General features: G+C 39.3%; 1 protein-coding gene across 1 annotated transcript; it reads right to left on the minus strand.

Annotated features, from left to right (window-relative positions):
* Positions 1-1,949: 1,949 nt before the first annotated feature.
* On the minus strand, positions 1,950-14,348 carry zbtb8os (zinc finger and BTB domain containing 8 opposite strand). Its single transcript, XM_060847159.1, has 7 exons — positions 14,222-14,348; positions 12,884-12,908; positions 11,513-11,634; positions 9,073-9,155; positions 4,534-4,586; positions 3,415-3,451; positions 1,950-3,310 (listed from the first exon to the last, which is right to left on the minus strand). Exons 1-7 carry the CDS (start codon positions 14,301-14,303, stop codon positions 3,224-3,226), a joined length of 489 nt encoding a protein of 162 aa, XP_060703142.1. The 5' UTR covers positions 14,304-14,348; the 3' UTR covers positions 1,950-3,223.
* Positions 14,349-14,456: the final 108 nt, after the last annotated feature.

Genomic DNA, 14,456 nt, shown 5'->3' on the forward strand with positions numbered 1-14,456 from the left:
TCTCGGAAGGTGGGCGGGAGTCCTGATTGTGAAAGTAAGCGCGGAGGCGGAGGCGACGGAAGAATTGTTCGACGTCACGGCATGTATTAAATTCATTGATGCGTGGACGGAGGGGGATGAAGGTGAGTCCTTTGCTGAGGACTGATCGTTCATCCTCAGTGAGGGGGAGATCTGGGGAGATGGTGAAAACTCAGCAGGGCTGCGAGCTGGGATCAGTTGTGGGTGTGGAGCTGGGAGTGGGGTCGGAGCCAGTAACTGGAGTGGGTGGGATGGTGGGGGGAATGGGAGTGGAGTCATGACCGGGGTAGTGTTCCCCTCGGGGTTCTGGGGTTGGGGATAGTGACACTGGGGTCTGTGGGGGGCGTGTCAGCAGAATGCAGGTGAGTAGCGCTGGTGGGAGCAGAAGTGATGGTGGAAGTCACTGAGCGTGTGGCATCAGCGATGACGTGAGGGGCAGAAATGATGTCATGACGATGCATGAGGAATTGTGAGAAGCGGAAGTGGTCGTGGGAGTGGCTGTGATGGGGGCAGAAGTGACATCATCAATCAGGATGGGGGTGACAGTTGCATCAGCCGCATGGCTAATGGCGTCTGAGTAGTTTCCGAGACCAGGGGAATCTTCTGAATGTTTGAGGAGCGCTGCTAATGGAAGTGGGTAGATAAAAGTTTGTTGTACTTACAGTTTTGATATTTGAGATGGAATTGAAATATTGTTTGTTGAGAGTATGAATTCTCCTGAGGATGTAGTACAGAGTGGGTCCTTTGCAATTCTGAGAGAGTGTGGCCCTCAGCTGAGGCAGGGCTGACTGTAGAGAGGTTAGGTGCCGACGCATTGCTGCGAGCAATTTCCCCAATGTTCCACAAGTGGAAAACATGTGTGAAGGTATGCTTTAAAAAGTTTTCAAAATAGTAAGGATATCTTACTTCAGGGATACAGTCTGACTCAAGATTGAAATACATACAGATTCTAACCTCACACCTTTCACACATTGGCTGAGCTGAGATGGCACTTTTTTTTGAATGAAACCTTAAGTTGTCTCAGCAATGTGAATTCGAAGTAGTTCTGGGATTTACATATTAATGAATCGAAACCTGCAACACATTCTAAAAGGGGTATGGGGCATTCTTGAGACCATATTTTAAATACCAGAGTGCAGCTTTGGTCATAAGGCATTGGAGGCTGTTCAGAGCGGATAGCTGGAATGACTGATTGAGGAGAAGTTGGGAAAATTGGGTTTATTTCCACTGGAGTCTAGAAAAGTGAAGAGTGATTGAATTAAAATATTTAAGAGTCTAAAAGGTCTTGACATGGTGAATATGAAAAGGATGTTTCCTCTTTTGTGTCAGTCCTGAACTAGAATGTACTGTTTTAAAACCAGGAAACAGATGGAGTGAGACAGTGTGCAGTTTTAGAACTTGCTGTCTCAAGCCATTAAATATTTTTCAGATTGATTCACTTCCCTAACAAGAATCTCTCTCATTCTAAAGTTAAGCAGGATGGGTGAGAATGTGGAATCATCCAATGGCAGAGCAAGGTTGAGGGACCAAATGGGCTGCTCTTGCACCAATCGAGTATGCTCATATGAGGAAACCAGAGTATCATTGAAGATTTTAATGTTAGAAAATGCTGTCAGATAAATACTGGAATTGATTGGAGACATTGACTAAATTTTTAACCTCACTGAGGGCAGGAACTGAAGTGTGTATGGGATAGAAATTGTACTAACTCCATCTTGCTTTCTGGAAACTGTCTTGAAGTGGAACACCACTATTCTGAAAGAATAACTGAAAGCTTGCAGTCCCATCATGCCTCAGGACAAAAAGTGTTTATCACCAATGGATTACAATTGAAAAGGAGCAAGTTTCTTATGTAAATGTGATAAAACACTCTACTCTGCAAGCACAATAGTTATAGCTAAGTGAACAAGATCATTTAGAGATTGCAGACATTAATTTTAAAGCTTTATTATATAATTTAAAATCAAAAATATTTTTTGTAAAGCTGAAAAACCCAGCAAAGCTTAAGTAATAAATTGGCACAATTGTAAAAGCCAATTCTTTGAGGATTGGATGAAGCAATCCAAAATATCAAATTGTATTGTAACAAATTAAAATAGAAATTGTTAGAAAAACTCAATAGGTCTGGCAGCATCCTTAGAGAGTAAACAGGGATAACATTAGATGTTGGAGTTCAGTGATCCTTCTTCAGAACTATCATAATAAAGGGTCCCTGGATTCAAAACATTATCCCTGTTTACTCTCTAAGGATGCTGCCAGACCTGTTGAGTTTCTCCAGCAATTTGTTTTGGCCTGTTTCAGATCTCTAGCATTTGCAACTCTTCATTTTAAATTATATTGTAAATTAGTAGGATCATAGAACTTCTGTAAAAAGTTACAAAATTATTTAAAGGAACTCAATTTTAATTATGTATTAACAAATAATTAAAGATTCTACCTCACTGCCCCATGATTATCAACACAAAAGAAGCTTGTCTATTACTACTGTCATATGATTTTCCCAAACCTATGTTAAGACTATGTTTAACATTGAATGTACAGAAAAAGTTGAGGATGCGTTACATGATTCAGGATTAAAAACAAACAATCAGTAGTGTGAGTACAAGTCTCATTAAAACACTGCGTTGCTCTGTGGAAGAGTAATCCCTATTACACTGCCAATGAAATGATTTGGGATTCACTGTAAGTGACATTCAGATTTCTCAGTCTTGTCTTTTAATTTGCAAAGGCTACATATCCAATAAAAACAATGTAAATTTTCACTAGCAATAACTGCAACTTCAAACAGTCAATCTTCAAGTAGATCTATCCAACAGCACAGTCATTGCGAGTTCTTTCAGCTTCAGAAGGAAATTTTAAGAATTCATCGATTTCAAAAGGGTTAAAATTATGCTGAAATTCAGAACTGCTCTTGATTTGTCAGACAAGTATTTTTAGAAGATGGGGCACAGCAATCGGTAGATCCATCAGTCAGTCATTCTGATTATATTTCACTAATAAAGACAGATTGTAGGGAATCTGGTACCTTCTGTTATGGAGTTCTTTAATAAATTAAAAGGAGTGCATTTTAAACGTAAATAGAAGAGGCTGTTCTTCTAGTAGTGGGACTTATCTTACATTCACACTCTCATCAGTTATTTCAAGAAAATGTCAAAGTATACACTGTACACATTTCAAAACACACAAGAAACATTTAAAATGAAAATCAAATATCAATTATGACAAAAATTTGAGGTTTCTCATCTTCGTGGATCTGCATTGCTGAGTATGTGATGGCTTTGACTTCAGTGCCCTGGAAAAGCAGAGAAATAGCTGGATCAATTTTACTTAATTCCTCAACTAATAAATAATAAATGGAGATGGTGTAAAATGAAAAGTAAAAGATCCTAGTCTTACTTGAGGATGTTTTTCCAAATCAAACTGTTCTCCCCACCTTAACAGGAAAAATAAAGCACCTTTAGTTAGATTTCAAGTGAGTTACTAGGAATCAAGCATACTTACAAACAACTATCTTATTATCCACCTCCCATTAGGAAATACACTTTGTAGGTCCACCTTAATTGCTATTAAGGAAAGGATAAAAGGTTGAGTATTCCAAAAGCACTAGTTAAGCGGGCACATTTAAATGAACTTCAATAGTGTTAACCACCATTTAACTTTTACACATATATTTATTAAATTGTACTAACTAAATATTAACTTAGAATCTAAACACATGCTGTGGTTGTTTGTATTTGACATTCAACTAATTTTCAATACTCGGAATACTTATCCCAAAGCTAAAATGAAAAGAAAAATCTAATTTCAATCCCCCCATTAGATTGCTTCCTTCTTCCCTGATGAACTGATGATACTCGGGATTAAACAAATACAAACAAGGATGACACAATTCAATCCATCAATCGAATATGATCACTTCAAAATTTTAATCAGTTTAAAAAGGGATTCTGTGCTCAAAACATTTCTTTGAATGCTTTACATTGGAATTATGCTTGAAATAATAAAACTGCGCACATTACTGTACTAATTTTTAAATGTTGAATATATTACTAATTTGAACAAATATAAAATTAATAACCAGCTAGGACTCTACATTGTCTGTCTGTCTTTAGGTCTCCCCTTATTGAAGCAACAACCAGACAGTCCAATCTTAGACTTATGCAAATGTTACTCAAGCTGGTCACAAAGCAGTTAGACAAGTCAGGCCTGCGATCAGGAACTTCCTTCCAAGCATTTGGTTAATGCTTCTCCCACTGGTAATGGAGTTGCAGCAGGAACCTGTCACTTTATAAGTCACAGGTAACGAAATGCTTTGAGGGAAAAGTAAAACTTTATACATTAAATGATATATTACATTATTTTAATGTCCACGATGGAAACAGAATGTAATATTTCACTGACAGTGCACACAGTCTAAATAACCAGTTGTGCTCAGATGGTCAATTCTCTAAATCTGCAGTATTTAAGATTAATGATTCTTATACCAAATTGTTCAAGTTTTGTTATCGTACATACCCGATTGATCGAATCTTATAATTAACTCTATCCATGTGAATCACTTTCATCTCCTGAAAGAGAAACCCAAGACAGTAAGAATAGCAACTTGTAAAAAACCTTAAATCAACAGTTAGGAATCAGCAATTTCTGATAAACTGTAACTAATTTGTAGTTGAAATCAGTAGCTTAGACTATTATATCACCAACATTTACAAAGGAAAGCACAGCTATTTTGTGGCTAGTTGAATTATTTGAACAGTCAACATTTGCATTACTAAAAGGATTTTCCACTTTATAGTTATGTTAGCTCCTCTAAGGATTACATTAATCAAAGCAGTAACTAGATCAGGAAGGCTCCAGATCCCAGTTACAGTTTGTATTGAGTGAGCTAATCACAGACATGGTTGCAGCTCAGATATCTAGGATTACAAATGGCCTCAGCAGCCCCAGAAGGTGGACGGGGAAAATAATGTTGATTGCCATTTAACAGCCTCTGCTTGGGCAGCTTGTGCCTGATCAACTGAGAACAGAAATAACGTCAAATATGACAACCTGCCAATGCTGCTTAAATTTAGAACTGAAACATGGTGACCAAAGGCACCCATACAACCTCCCTCAAGCAAGTAGGCAATGACTTGAGAGAAAAACACTTCATAAGATCTCGTCAGAAAGCGGAATGCAATGCCACTATCCCAGCCGAGCATGTCAGAACAGGTTCGTTTTCATGCTGTAAACTTTCACTTTTAGCATTGCTCAAGTATTTGCAATTTGGAGGATTTTTATAGTTTTCTTAATGTTATTTGCATTCATCGTCATATGCAATACATTCCCAACAGCCAAACCTTAAAGTTCACAAAAAAGTGAAATTTTAGCTCAGATGTTTGCAAAAAAACATTTTTTAAAACTACTTTTTCCAATAGTACTTTGTACATAAGAACTAGGAGCAGGAGTAGACCATCCGGCCCATCCAGCCTGCTCTGTCATTCAATTAGATCATGGTTGATCTTCTCACGGCCTCAGCTCCACTCACCCGCCCTCTCACCGTATCCCTTAATTCCTTTACTGTTCAAAAAAAAATCCATCTTAGCTTTAAAAACATTGACTGAAGCAGCATCAACTACTTCACTGGGCAGGGAATTCCACAGCTTCACAACCCTCTGGGTGAAGAAGTTCCTCCTCAATTCAGTCCTAAATCTGCTTCCTTTAATTTTGAGGCTATGCTGTCTTGTCTCAGTTTCACCTGTCAGTGGAAACATCCTCTCTCCTTCTATCTTGTCTATTCCCTTCATAATTTTATATGTTTCTATAAGATCTCCTGTCATTCTTCTAAGTTCCAATGAATATAACCCCAGTCTACTCAGTCTCTCCTCATAAGTCAATCCCTTCAACTTAGGAATCAACCTCTCCGCTCCACCCCCTCCAGTGCCAGTGCATCCCTTCTCAAGTAAGAGACCAAAACTGCACACAGTACTCCAGGTGTGGCCTCACCAACACCCTATACAGCTGCAACATGACTTGCCTGCTTTTAAACTGAATCCCTTTAGCAATGAAGGACAAAATTCCATTTGCCTTCCTAATTACCTGTTGCACTTTCGGCGATCCATGCACAAGGACAACCAGGTTTCTCTGCAAAGCAGCATTCTGCAACTTTTTCCCATTCTAGTAATAGTCCATTTTACTGTTATTCTGACCAAAATGGATGACATCACATTAATTAACATTGTGCTCATTCTGCCAGACTTTTGCCCACTCACTTAAAGTATCTATGTTCCTCTGCAAAGTTTGTTTGTCGAACCGTAGAATCATTTAAGTTTTAATCTTGAGTTCACATAGTAAATCAGTGCAGAGAAACAGATTAGAAATTAAATCCCAACAACCTCATGCAATGTTCTATAAAACTAATGCTAGTGCAAAGGCTATAAATGTACTTGACCATTCTCCAACTCCTTTGTTCTTTTGGGGGATACACTTTAAGGGCCTGGGGCTGACACTCTAATTCAATCTCTAAATCTTACTGTTTACTCACCACCTTCTCTTCCTTAAGGTTGCCATCTTTGAACACATTCTAATTATCCTCCTAATCCCCTTCTTTGGTTTAGCGACAGTTACTTTTTATGTCTCTGAAACAGTGCAGAATTTTACAAACAACTTTTAAATGCAAGTTGCTGTTTCAAGAACAATTTGTTTTGCTTCTTTGAACTATTTTGCTCTTTAGTGCATATCCTCCAGGATGCTTTTTCATGTGAATATTGAACACTAACGGGTAATTTCAAACTAACCCAATGGTTAGGTTGCAGACTATATAGGCATACTGGGATCAGAGTACATGGTAAATGACTCGCAAAAAATGCGAATGCAAATATAGTAAGTGATTAAGAGACAAATGAAATACCATTATTTATTGCAAGGTGAATGGAATTTAAAAGTAGGGATGTTTTGCTATAGTTGTATATAACATTTGAGAGTCCACATCAGGAGTGTTGTGTGCAGTTTGGTTCTCCTTACCTAAGAAGGTAAATGCACTACAGGCTCACGTGACTCATACCTTGTTGGGCCGAAGGTCCTGCTTCCACACTGTAAGTAATCTAATCTAATACCTGAAGTGAACCTTTCCAGTCTCACCTTAAATGTAGGGCGGACAACGAAACTTAACTGAATCGAAGGCAAACATTCTGGTGCCTGATGGGACTGGGTTTATTATTTTGCTATTAAGTTCTTACATGTCAAGTTCCTTCACTATCACTGGGTCAAAATTGTGAAACTGCCTTTTTACAGCACCATGGATGTCTGAATATTCCAAGTACCGTCACCTTCTCAAGGGGCAATTCGTGATGGGCAGTAAGTGCTGATCCAGCCAGTGATAACCCCCCTCCCCCCACATCCCATATGCAAATAATGAGACTGAATCTTTCATGTTAGTCAGCTTTTCTGTCTTTCATGGTGGGGAACCTCTTCTGGGTTCATTAGCATGTCACAAATTCTCATTAACATCCCCCAACCTGTTGGGATTAGGCTCATGGATGCAATTATAATAGCCAAAAACAGGAAAGGTGTGTGTGCACAACAACAACCACCACCACCTGGCAGTTAGATGGCTTCCTTCAAGCTCTGATGGAAGCTTCAGAGCTTCATCAGTAACTTGGCCCCTTCATAACAAAGATGCAAATGCTGCAGCGTTTGAAGTGAAATCTCTCCATGTTGATCAACTCATAAGAAGTTTCACTTGTATTCAGTCTGGCTTCTTGCTGTTAAACAGTGTTTGAGGTGATGCCTGCCCAAGCCAATAAGCTTGTCCAAGAGGAGCAACCACACCGCTTGACATCAGCAAACCACCTGAGCAAGCAAATGGGGTTGAACTCAAATTGCCATCACTTGTGGTCATAGAATCAGTGACGTATAGCGCAGAAACAGAGCCTTCAGTCCAACTTGTCCATGCCGATCAGATATCCTAAATAAATCTAGTCCCATTTGCCAGCTTTTGGCCCATATCCCTCTGAACCTTCCTATTCATATACCCATCCAAATGCCTTTTAAATGTTGTAATTGTACCAGCCTCCACCACTTCCTCTGGCAGCTCATTTTAGACACGCACCACCCTCTGCGTGAAAAAGTTGCCCTTTAGGTCCCTTTTAAAATCTTTCCTTTCTCACCTTAAACCTATGCTCTCTAGTTTTGGACTCCCTAGCCCAGGGAAAAGAATTTGTCTACTTACCCTAACCATGCTCCTCATGATTTTATAAACCTCTATAAGGTCACCCCTCAGCCTCTGACACTCCAGGGAAAATAGCCCCAGTCTATTCAATCTCTCCCTTTAGCTCAAATACTGGCAACATCTTGTAAATCCTTTCTGAACCCTTTCAAGTTTCACACCATCCTTCCGGTAGCAGGAAGACCAGAACTGCATGCAGTCTGTCAGTAGTGGTCTAACCAATGTTCTGTACAGCCACAATATGACCTCCCAACTCCTACACTCAATACGCTGACCAATAAAGGCATGCACATCAAAAACCTTCTTCACTATCCTGTCTACCTGTTATTCCATTTTCAAGGGACTATGAACCTGCACTCCAAGGTCTCTTTGTTCAGCAACATTTGTGTCTCATACAAAGATATAAGAGTGGAAAGCTCAGATGTGTAGTTGTGGTGCAAGTTCAGTGAACTAATGGTGTGTAAGCTGCTGGCCAGTATAGTATCTTTCACACTAAGTAAAACCCTGGCAGATACTGTGGGGCCAGCAGAGCTACATTGATAGGAGCAAAGAACTGACCTTTAGAAGCCAAGTCAAACAGCTTGGATAAACAGGTTATGAGGATTATGTGAGGTACTGTCCATTCCTGCTGGCATTATGACATGTAAAATATAAGCTTAACACAAGATGTGATATTTCTATTATATCCTCTACTGGACTGTTTCTCAGGCAATGTTTAAAACAAGCATGTCACAGCACCCATCACAGCCGCAGTCGAAAGCTTGTGAATCATTCCAAAGTGCTTAATGAGATAAATTTTAATGTCAGTTCACATCTGTCTTAATTCAATCTTAAAGCAAATTACTGACCCTTGGAATGAAAAACATTTCTGCGCTGAATTGATACAGCCATTCATCCATAAAGTTGTAGAGCAGGGACATCATGTCATGGCCTAAGAGAAAACAGACAAAACCAAAGTAAAGTTGCAATATCAGCAGTGATTTTATTTCATATCATGCAAGCACTCCCAGGATTTTGAAGCTAGAAAATATACTGAACTCTGGTGATCAGGGTAATATTAGAGTTAGTCACTTCACAAAGTCAAACAATGCATCAACTCAACAAAATGTAAATGATGGAAAGCAAGGTTCCTACACCTGAAACAGTGACTTGCCTACTCTCTCCACAGATGCTGATTTGACTTCCTCTATGCTTCCAGTAGTTCCTTTTTTGGATATGTACTTACACAAAAATTGCCTGCCAGAGAAAAACAATGCCTATTTGTTCAAATGATGTCCTGAGAAGCATCCCTACTTAATTGTGGTTCTCTAAACACCAGTTAGTTAAGATAATAAAATCCACAAAGAATATTGGATTAGAGCTTTGAAGACTGTCTCATAACCAACAATAAATCAGTTATAATTATACAAATGTAAGTTGTATAATGTAAGTTTAAAACAAGTTCTGAAAGATATGAAAGAACTGAAACCAACATGGTCATTCTAAAAGGCTTTTTCAATATATCATTTCAGTTGCATCACACTGTAAGCTTTTGCTATAAATTCTGTGTCTTATGAGATGAAGGAGCAGTGCTCTGAAAGCTAGTGCTTCCAAATAAACCTGTTGGAGTATAACCTGGTATTGTGATTTTTTAAAAAACTTTGTACACCAAAGTCCAACACTGGCACCTCCAAATGACGTCCACAAAAAGAAACATCCTTTTAATATCCACCTGGTCAGGTCCCCTCTGGATCTTTTATATTTCAATTACTCATTTCTAAATTCTAGACGATACAGGCCTACCCTGATTAGCCTTTCCTCATAAGTTCCTTCATTCCAGGTGAGTAAATCTTCTCTGAACTGCTTCCAATTCATTAACGTGCTTCTGCAAGTACAATGGCCAATACTTAACACAGTACTCCTGATGCTGTCTCACCAATGCCATACATAATCTCTCTTTCATTCAATTCTCCTCTCAATAAACCATAATATTAGGTTTCCTGATTTCTTGCTGTACCTGCATACTATCCTTCTGTGATTCATGCACTAGGACATTCGGGTTCCTGTGCATCTCAGAACTCTGCAAACTCATCATTTAAATCCAACACATCAATATTTCACTGGTTACTTCTTTTAAGATCCTATCAGGACCTGGGTCCTTGTCAAGTCGTGGTTCCAATAATTTACTCAGTACTATTTTCATTATAATTATATTTTCTTGAGTTCCTCTCCCTTTTTCAATTCCTGATTTATAGCCATTTCTAGGATGCTACTGTATCATCTCTAGTGAAGATGAAGCAAAATGTTTGATCAGAAAATATAACCTGAAAACAGGCCTAGATCCAGTCCCAGGAATTAAGAAAGTCCTGATTTTAGAGTAAATCCTTGTAACTAATTACCTTTCTCAAAATACTCTTTATTGTCAGAGAATAAATTTTAATTGGAATCTACTTACCAAAGCAGTAAGTAGATTTAATTGGAATCTACTTACCAAAGCATTTCAACCTTCACATCTTCAATTAAATGAATACCTTTGTTGTGCCCAACAGCCTAAAGAACCACACCTAACATATTTCAATGACTATACTTGAAACAGGGCAGGGCAACACAATACGCATACTGCCAAATGTCAGTGCCCATAAACTATCTGCTTAATTGTCTTTAAATGAATAGGACATGATCAATATCTGTAGGGAGCACCTCAATGAACTTTAAAATTTCTGATGTAAACACAACGTAGAATAAACAGCTGCGTCACTGCTTGTAGTACGCCGTGCCAGGAATTTAATCTCAGTTCAAGAACACAGCAAACTGGTTTTAACATTCTGAGGAAGCAGGGATATAGTGAATGGCAGACTCTTGAAATTATAGTTAAGCCTTTTGTTATCTCATAACAAATAAAACAAAGATTTATTTATCATATCAGCTTATTGTGTCAAGTATTTGCATCAGAAAGTTCATTCTTTGTATTTTAGCAAAATGTTTTGATTGCACAAAGAATCTTCTCTAATCTAAAATGTACTAAGTTTGATATAGTGTTTTATCTTTCACATTTCTCCCCTTCTCAAACTTCATGGGTAGCAACAGTCTTTCAAGGCTTACACTTAACCCAAGTAACTTATATCCTGTATCCTTACCCTCACCCTACAGGAATTTGATACTTACAAAATAATTAATGTGAAACCGAAGCAGTTGATCTAAACGCCCTGACACTCAAGCACACTAACTTAAAGGATAATGTTTCATGGAAATGTCTTGTCTACTGAAAAATTATAAATATGTAGGTACGTAGAATGTCACAATGGTTACCTTCAGCCTCTACTTCAATTGTTGTTGATGGTTGCACGGTTTCAATGTCAGTCATATAGCCAAACATAGCCATTACAATCTGTTCAAATGCCTCTTCTAATGTATCGCCCCATGAATGCAACCTATAAAAAGAAGTAATTTCAAGGACTACAGCACTGGAAGTTAACTGCTTTATAAATATAACACAGATTGCCAACTCTGTTATACTAATCACAAACTGGGAAGTTAGTGGCTATCAATTCCTTTCAGCCACAAATCCCAAAAGGATCAGCTAGAAATCATTCAGGAAAAAGTAAAATAATATCATAGAATAATATGAAAAAAAGACTGCAAAGTAACAAGACCCGGTTTTAATTAATTTTGAAGAGCAAAATTTTAAGAGCTCACAGAGCTTCTAACATTTACTGTTTGTATATCAGTTGATATAGCACACAAATAAGACAAGTCAAACATTATACAGATAGTTCTTTTATAACACGATGGCTGTGTTCTTGTGCAACCCCGTATTGTTGAAAAATTGTAGTTTTAGAAACAGCGCTTAAAGTGTTAACAGTGTAATCGCCGGTGTAAACAGTGTCCTTAATTCATCAAATGCATTACAGTGAACTTGTGTTAAGGAAAAGTGTGCTATAGCAGAAAGACCTGAACATAATGTCTGGAAATTTCCCAATTACTATTAATAGGAATCAGTATAAAAAATGTATAACAGGCAATATATATCAATATCTCCCCAGTACCAACAATAGCAAGGCCTGAAAACATTCCAATGTTGATATTTCTTAAAACATTTCATTCACAATTAGTTCCAGTTTGCAAAGTTAGAATATAAGTATGGTGCTGCATGAGTTCCACAATTCAAGTAGAAAACACAGAACATTTTATATGCATGGCTTAGAAAGAAAGTTTCAGTTACAACACTGGATTAAAGGTGCGTCTCATTTTGATAATCCTCTTGAACGTATACAAGAATAAACTTTGGAATTCCTAACCCCATAATTTCATCACTATGATTGATAGAATTGAATGTTTTAAAATTAAAAATAATCAATTAAATAAAAAACTTAAGCTGATGTGCTGATTAAAAACTTTATACTTGGAAGACAGCAGCTTATATATACTTTAAAAAACAAAGCTCAAAAAACACCAATAATTGTACTGGAACACAAATAATCAGACACTTGCCATGAGAAAAGTGATGCAACAACAGGAAAACTTCATATCAGCACGGAATCCCAAAGTTGCATAAAAGCTGACATGAAGTGTAAAATTCATATGTTTGAGGTTATTTTCCAAATATCAAAGAACTGTATTCTAAATTGGCACTCGCTTTTAACAACTGTTTCCATAAAAGTAGTTATTTTAAGAACTTACTGTACATCCGCAGTGTGGTCCAAATCTAAGTAGAAAAAAAAGAAAATTACAGGAATTGAAAATCATTTTATAAACTTTGTCATTTCAAGGACTTACAATACATGCGGGTGCAATGTACAGCAACTAAGATAACTCACTATATCGAATAAAACAATTAGACTGTGATCTGTATTTGTTTAGTTTACTCCACAATACTGGAAGCAATTGAGTATTATTTGCTCACTTATGGGTGTCTTAATTGCTCACCATGACCGATTTATCTTGTTCGAAATAGTGGCCAAGGTTCTAGTGGACATACTTTACTAGGAGAAAATGAGGATGGCAGATGCTGGAGATCAGAGTCAAAAGGTGTGATGCTGGAAAAGCACAGCCAGCCAGGCAGCACCTGAGTAGCAGGAGAGTTGACATCTCAAGCACAAGCTCTTCATCAGGAATGAAGAGCTTATGCCTGATACGTTGACTCTCCTGCCTGACCGGCTGTGCTTTTCTAGCACCATACTTTTTGACTATGTCATACTTTACTGTCTGATGGTACACGAGGGGCTGAACATGCTGGGTGGCGATTAGCACATTCTGCTTTTTACCTAGTGAACAGTTAAATATGCACTTTCCAGGTCAGGTCCTGGACTGCAATGAGAAGCTTGGATAAAGAAAAATTCCCTTAACTTTTCCAGACCCAGTTGCACCCTTCCCATTTTTAATTTGGCTGAGAAGAGCTGACAACATTGGTTAAAAATCAAAAACACAGAGAATGCGAGACAAACTCAGCAGGTCTGGCAGGATCTATGGGAGAGTCACTGAGTCATGGTGAGAACTTTCAGCAGGGTGATTAGGATTTGAATCTTGAAGGACGTGCGTGCCAGACTCCAACCTCAAACTCCTCTTCCACCCACTCTACCCCTGTCATTCCTCACCCAACCCCCATACCCCTCTCACCACCACCACTACTCACCCCTTCCCCCTCTCCCTCTCACCACCACCACCACCTTCCAGCCCCATCTCACCTTCCACCCCCCTCACCACCACCACTACCCATCCCTTCCTCTCTCACCACCACCATCCCCCACCTCACCTTCCACTCCCTCCCTTCCCCCTCTCCCTCTCCCCTCCCCTTTCCCTTTCACCACCCACCCCTCCCCCTCTCAGCACCACCACCTTCCCCCCCCTCTCACCTTCCACCACCACCCCTACCCCTTCCCCCTCCCCCTCTCCCTCTCCCTCTCCCTCTCCCTCTCACCACCACCTTCCACCCCTCCCCCTTTCCCTTTCACCCCTCCCCCTGTACAGACTGCCTGCGGGCCCAGGGTCCGTCACTCCCCTCCCCCACCTCACACTCACATTCGTACTTCTTGCTAACGGGCGGGTATTTCTCCTTCACCGCTTTCTGGGCCGCGGTCAGGAAATACTCCCGATCGTCCATCGACCCTCCGACAGCGTCCGCGCATGCTCGGACCGAGCGCCCGCCTCCCCCTGCCGCCGATTGGCTCACTGCGCGGCATCCGATTGGATGACTACTCTGTCCATCACTAACGTAAATGTCACTTCCTGCCCACCGCCACCGTCACTTCCTGCC

The sequence above is a fragment of the Hemiscyllium ocellatum genome, chromosome 30 (genome assembly GCF_020745735.1).
Source record: "Hemiscyllium ocellatum isolate sHemOce1 chromosome 30, sHemOce1.pat.X.cur, whole genome shotgun sequence".
Classification (NCBI taxonomy): Eukaryota; Metazoa; Chordata; class Chondrichthyes; order Orectolobiformes; family Hemiscylliidae; genus Hemiscyllium; species Hemiscyllium ocellatum.

Excerpts from the sequence above, each read along its gene's own strand:
- zbtb8os (XM_060847159.1), bottom strand. The coding sequence starts at position 14,303 with ATGGACGATCGGGAGTATTTCCTGACCGCGGCCCAGAAAGCGGTGAAG. Across the intron at positions 12,909-14,221 it reads CGTTAGCAAGAAGTACGAAT|ATTTGGACCACACTGCGGAT; the intron begins GTGAGTGTGAGG and ends TTTTCTACTTAG. Across the intron at positions 3,452-4,533 it reads TATAAGATTCGATCAATCGG|GTGGGGAGAACAGTTTGATT; the intron begins GTATGTACGATA and ends TTTCCTGTTAAG.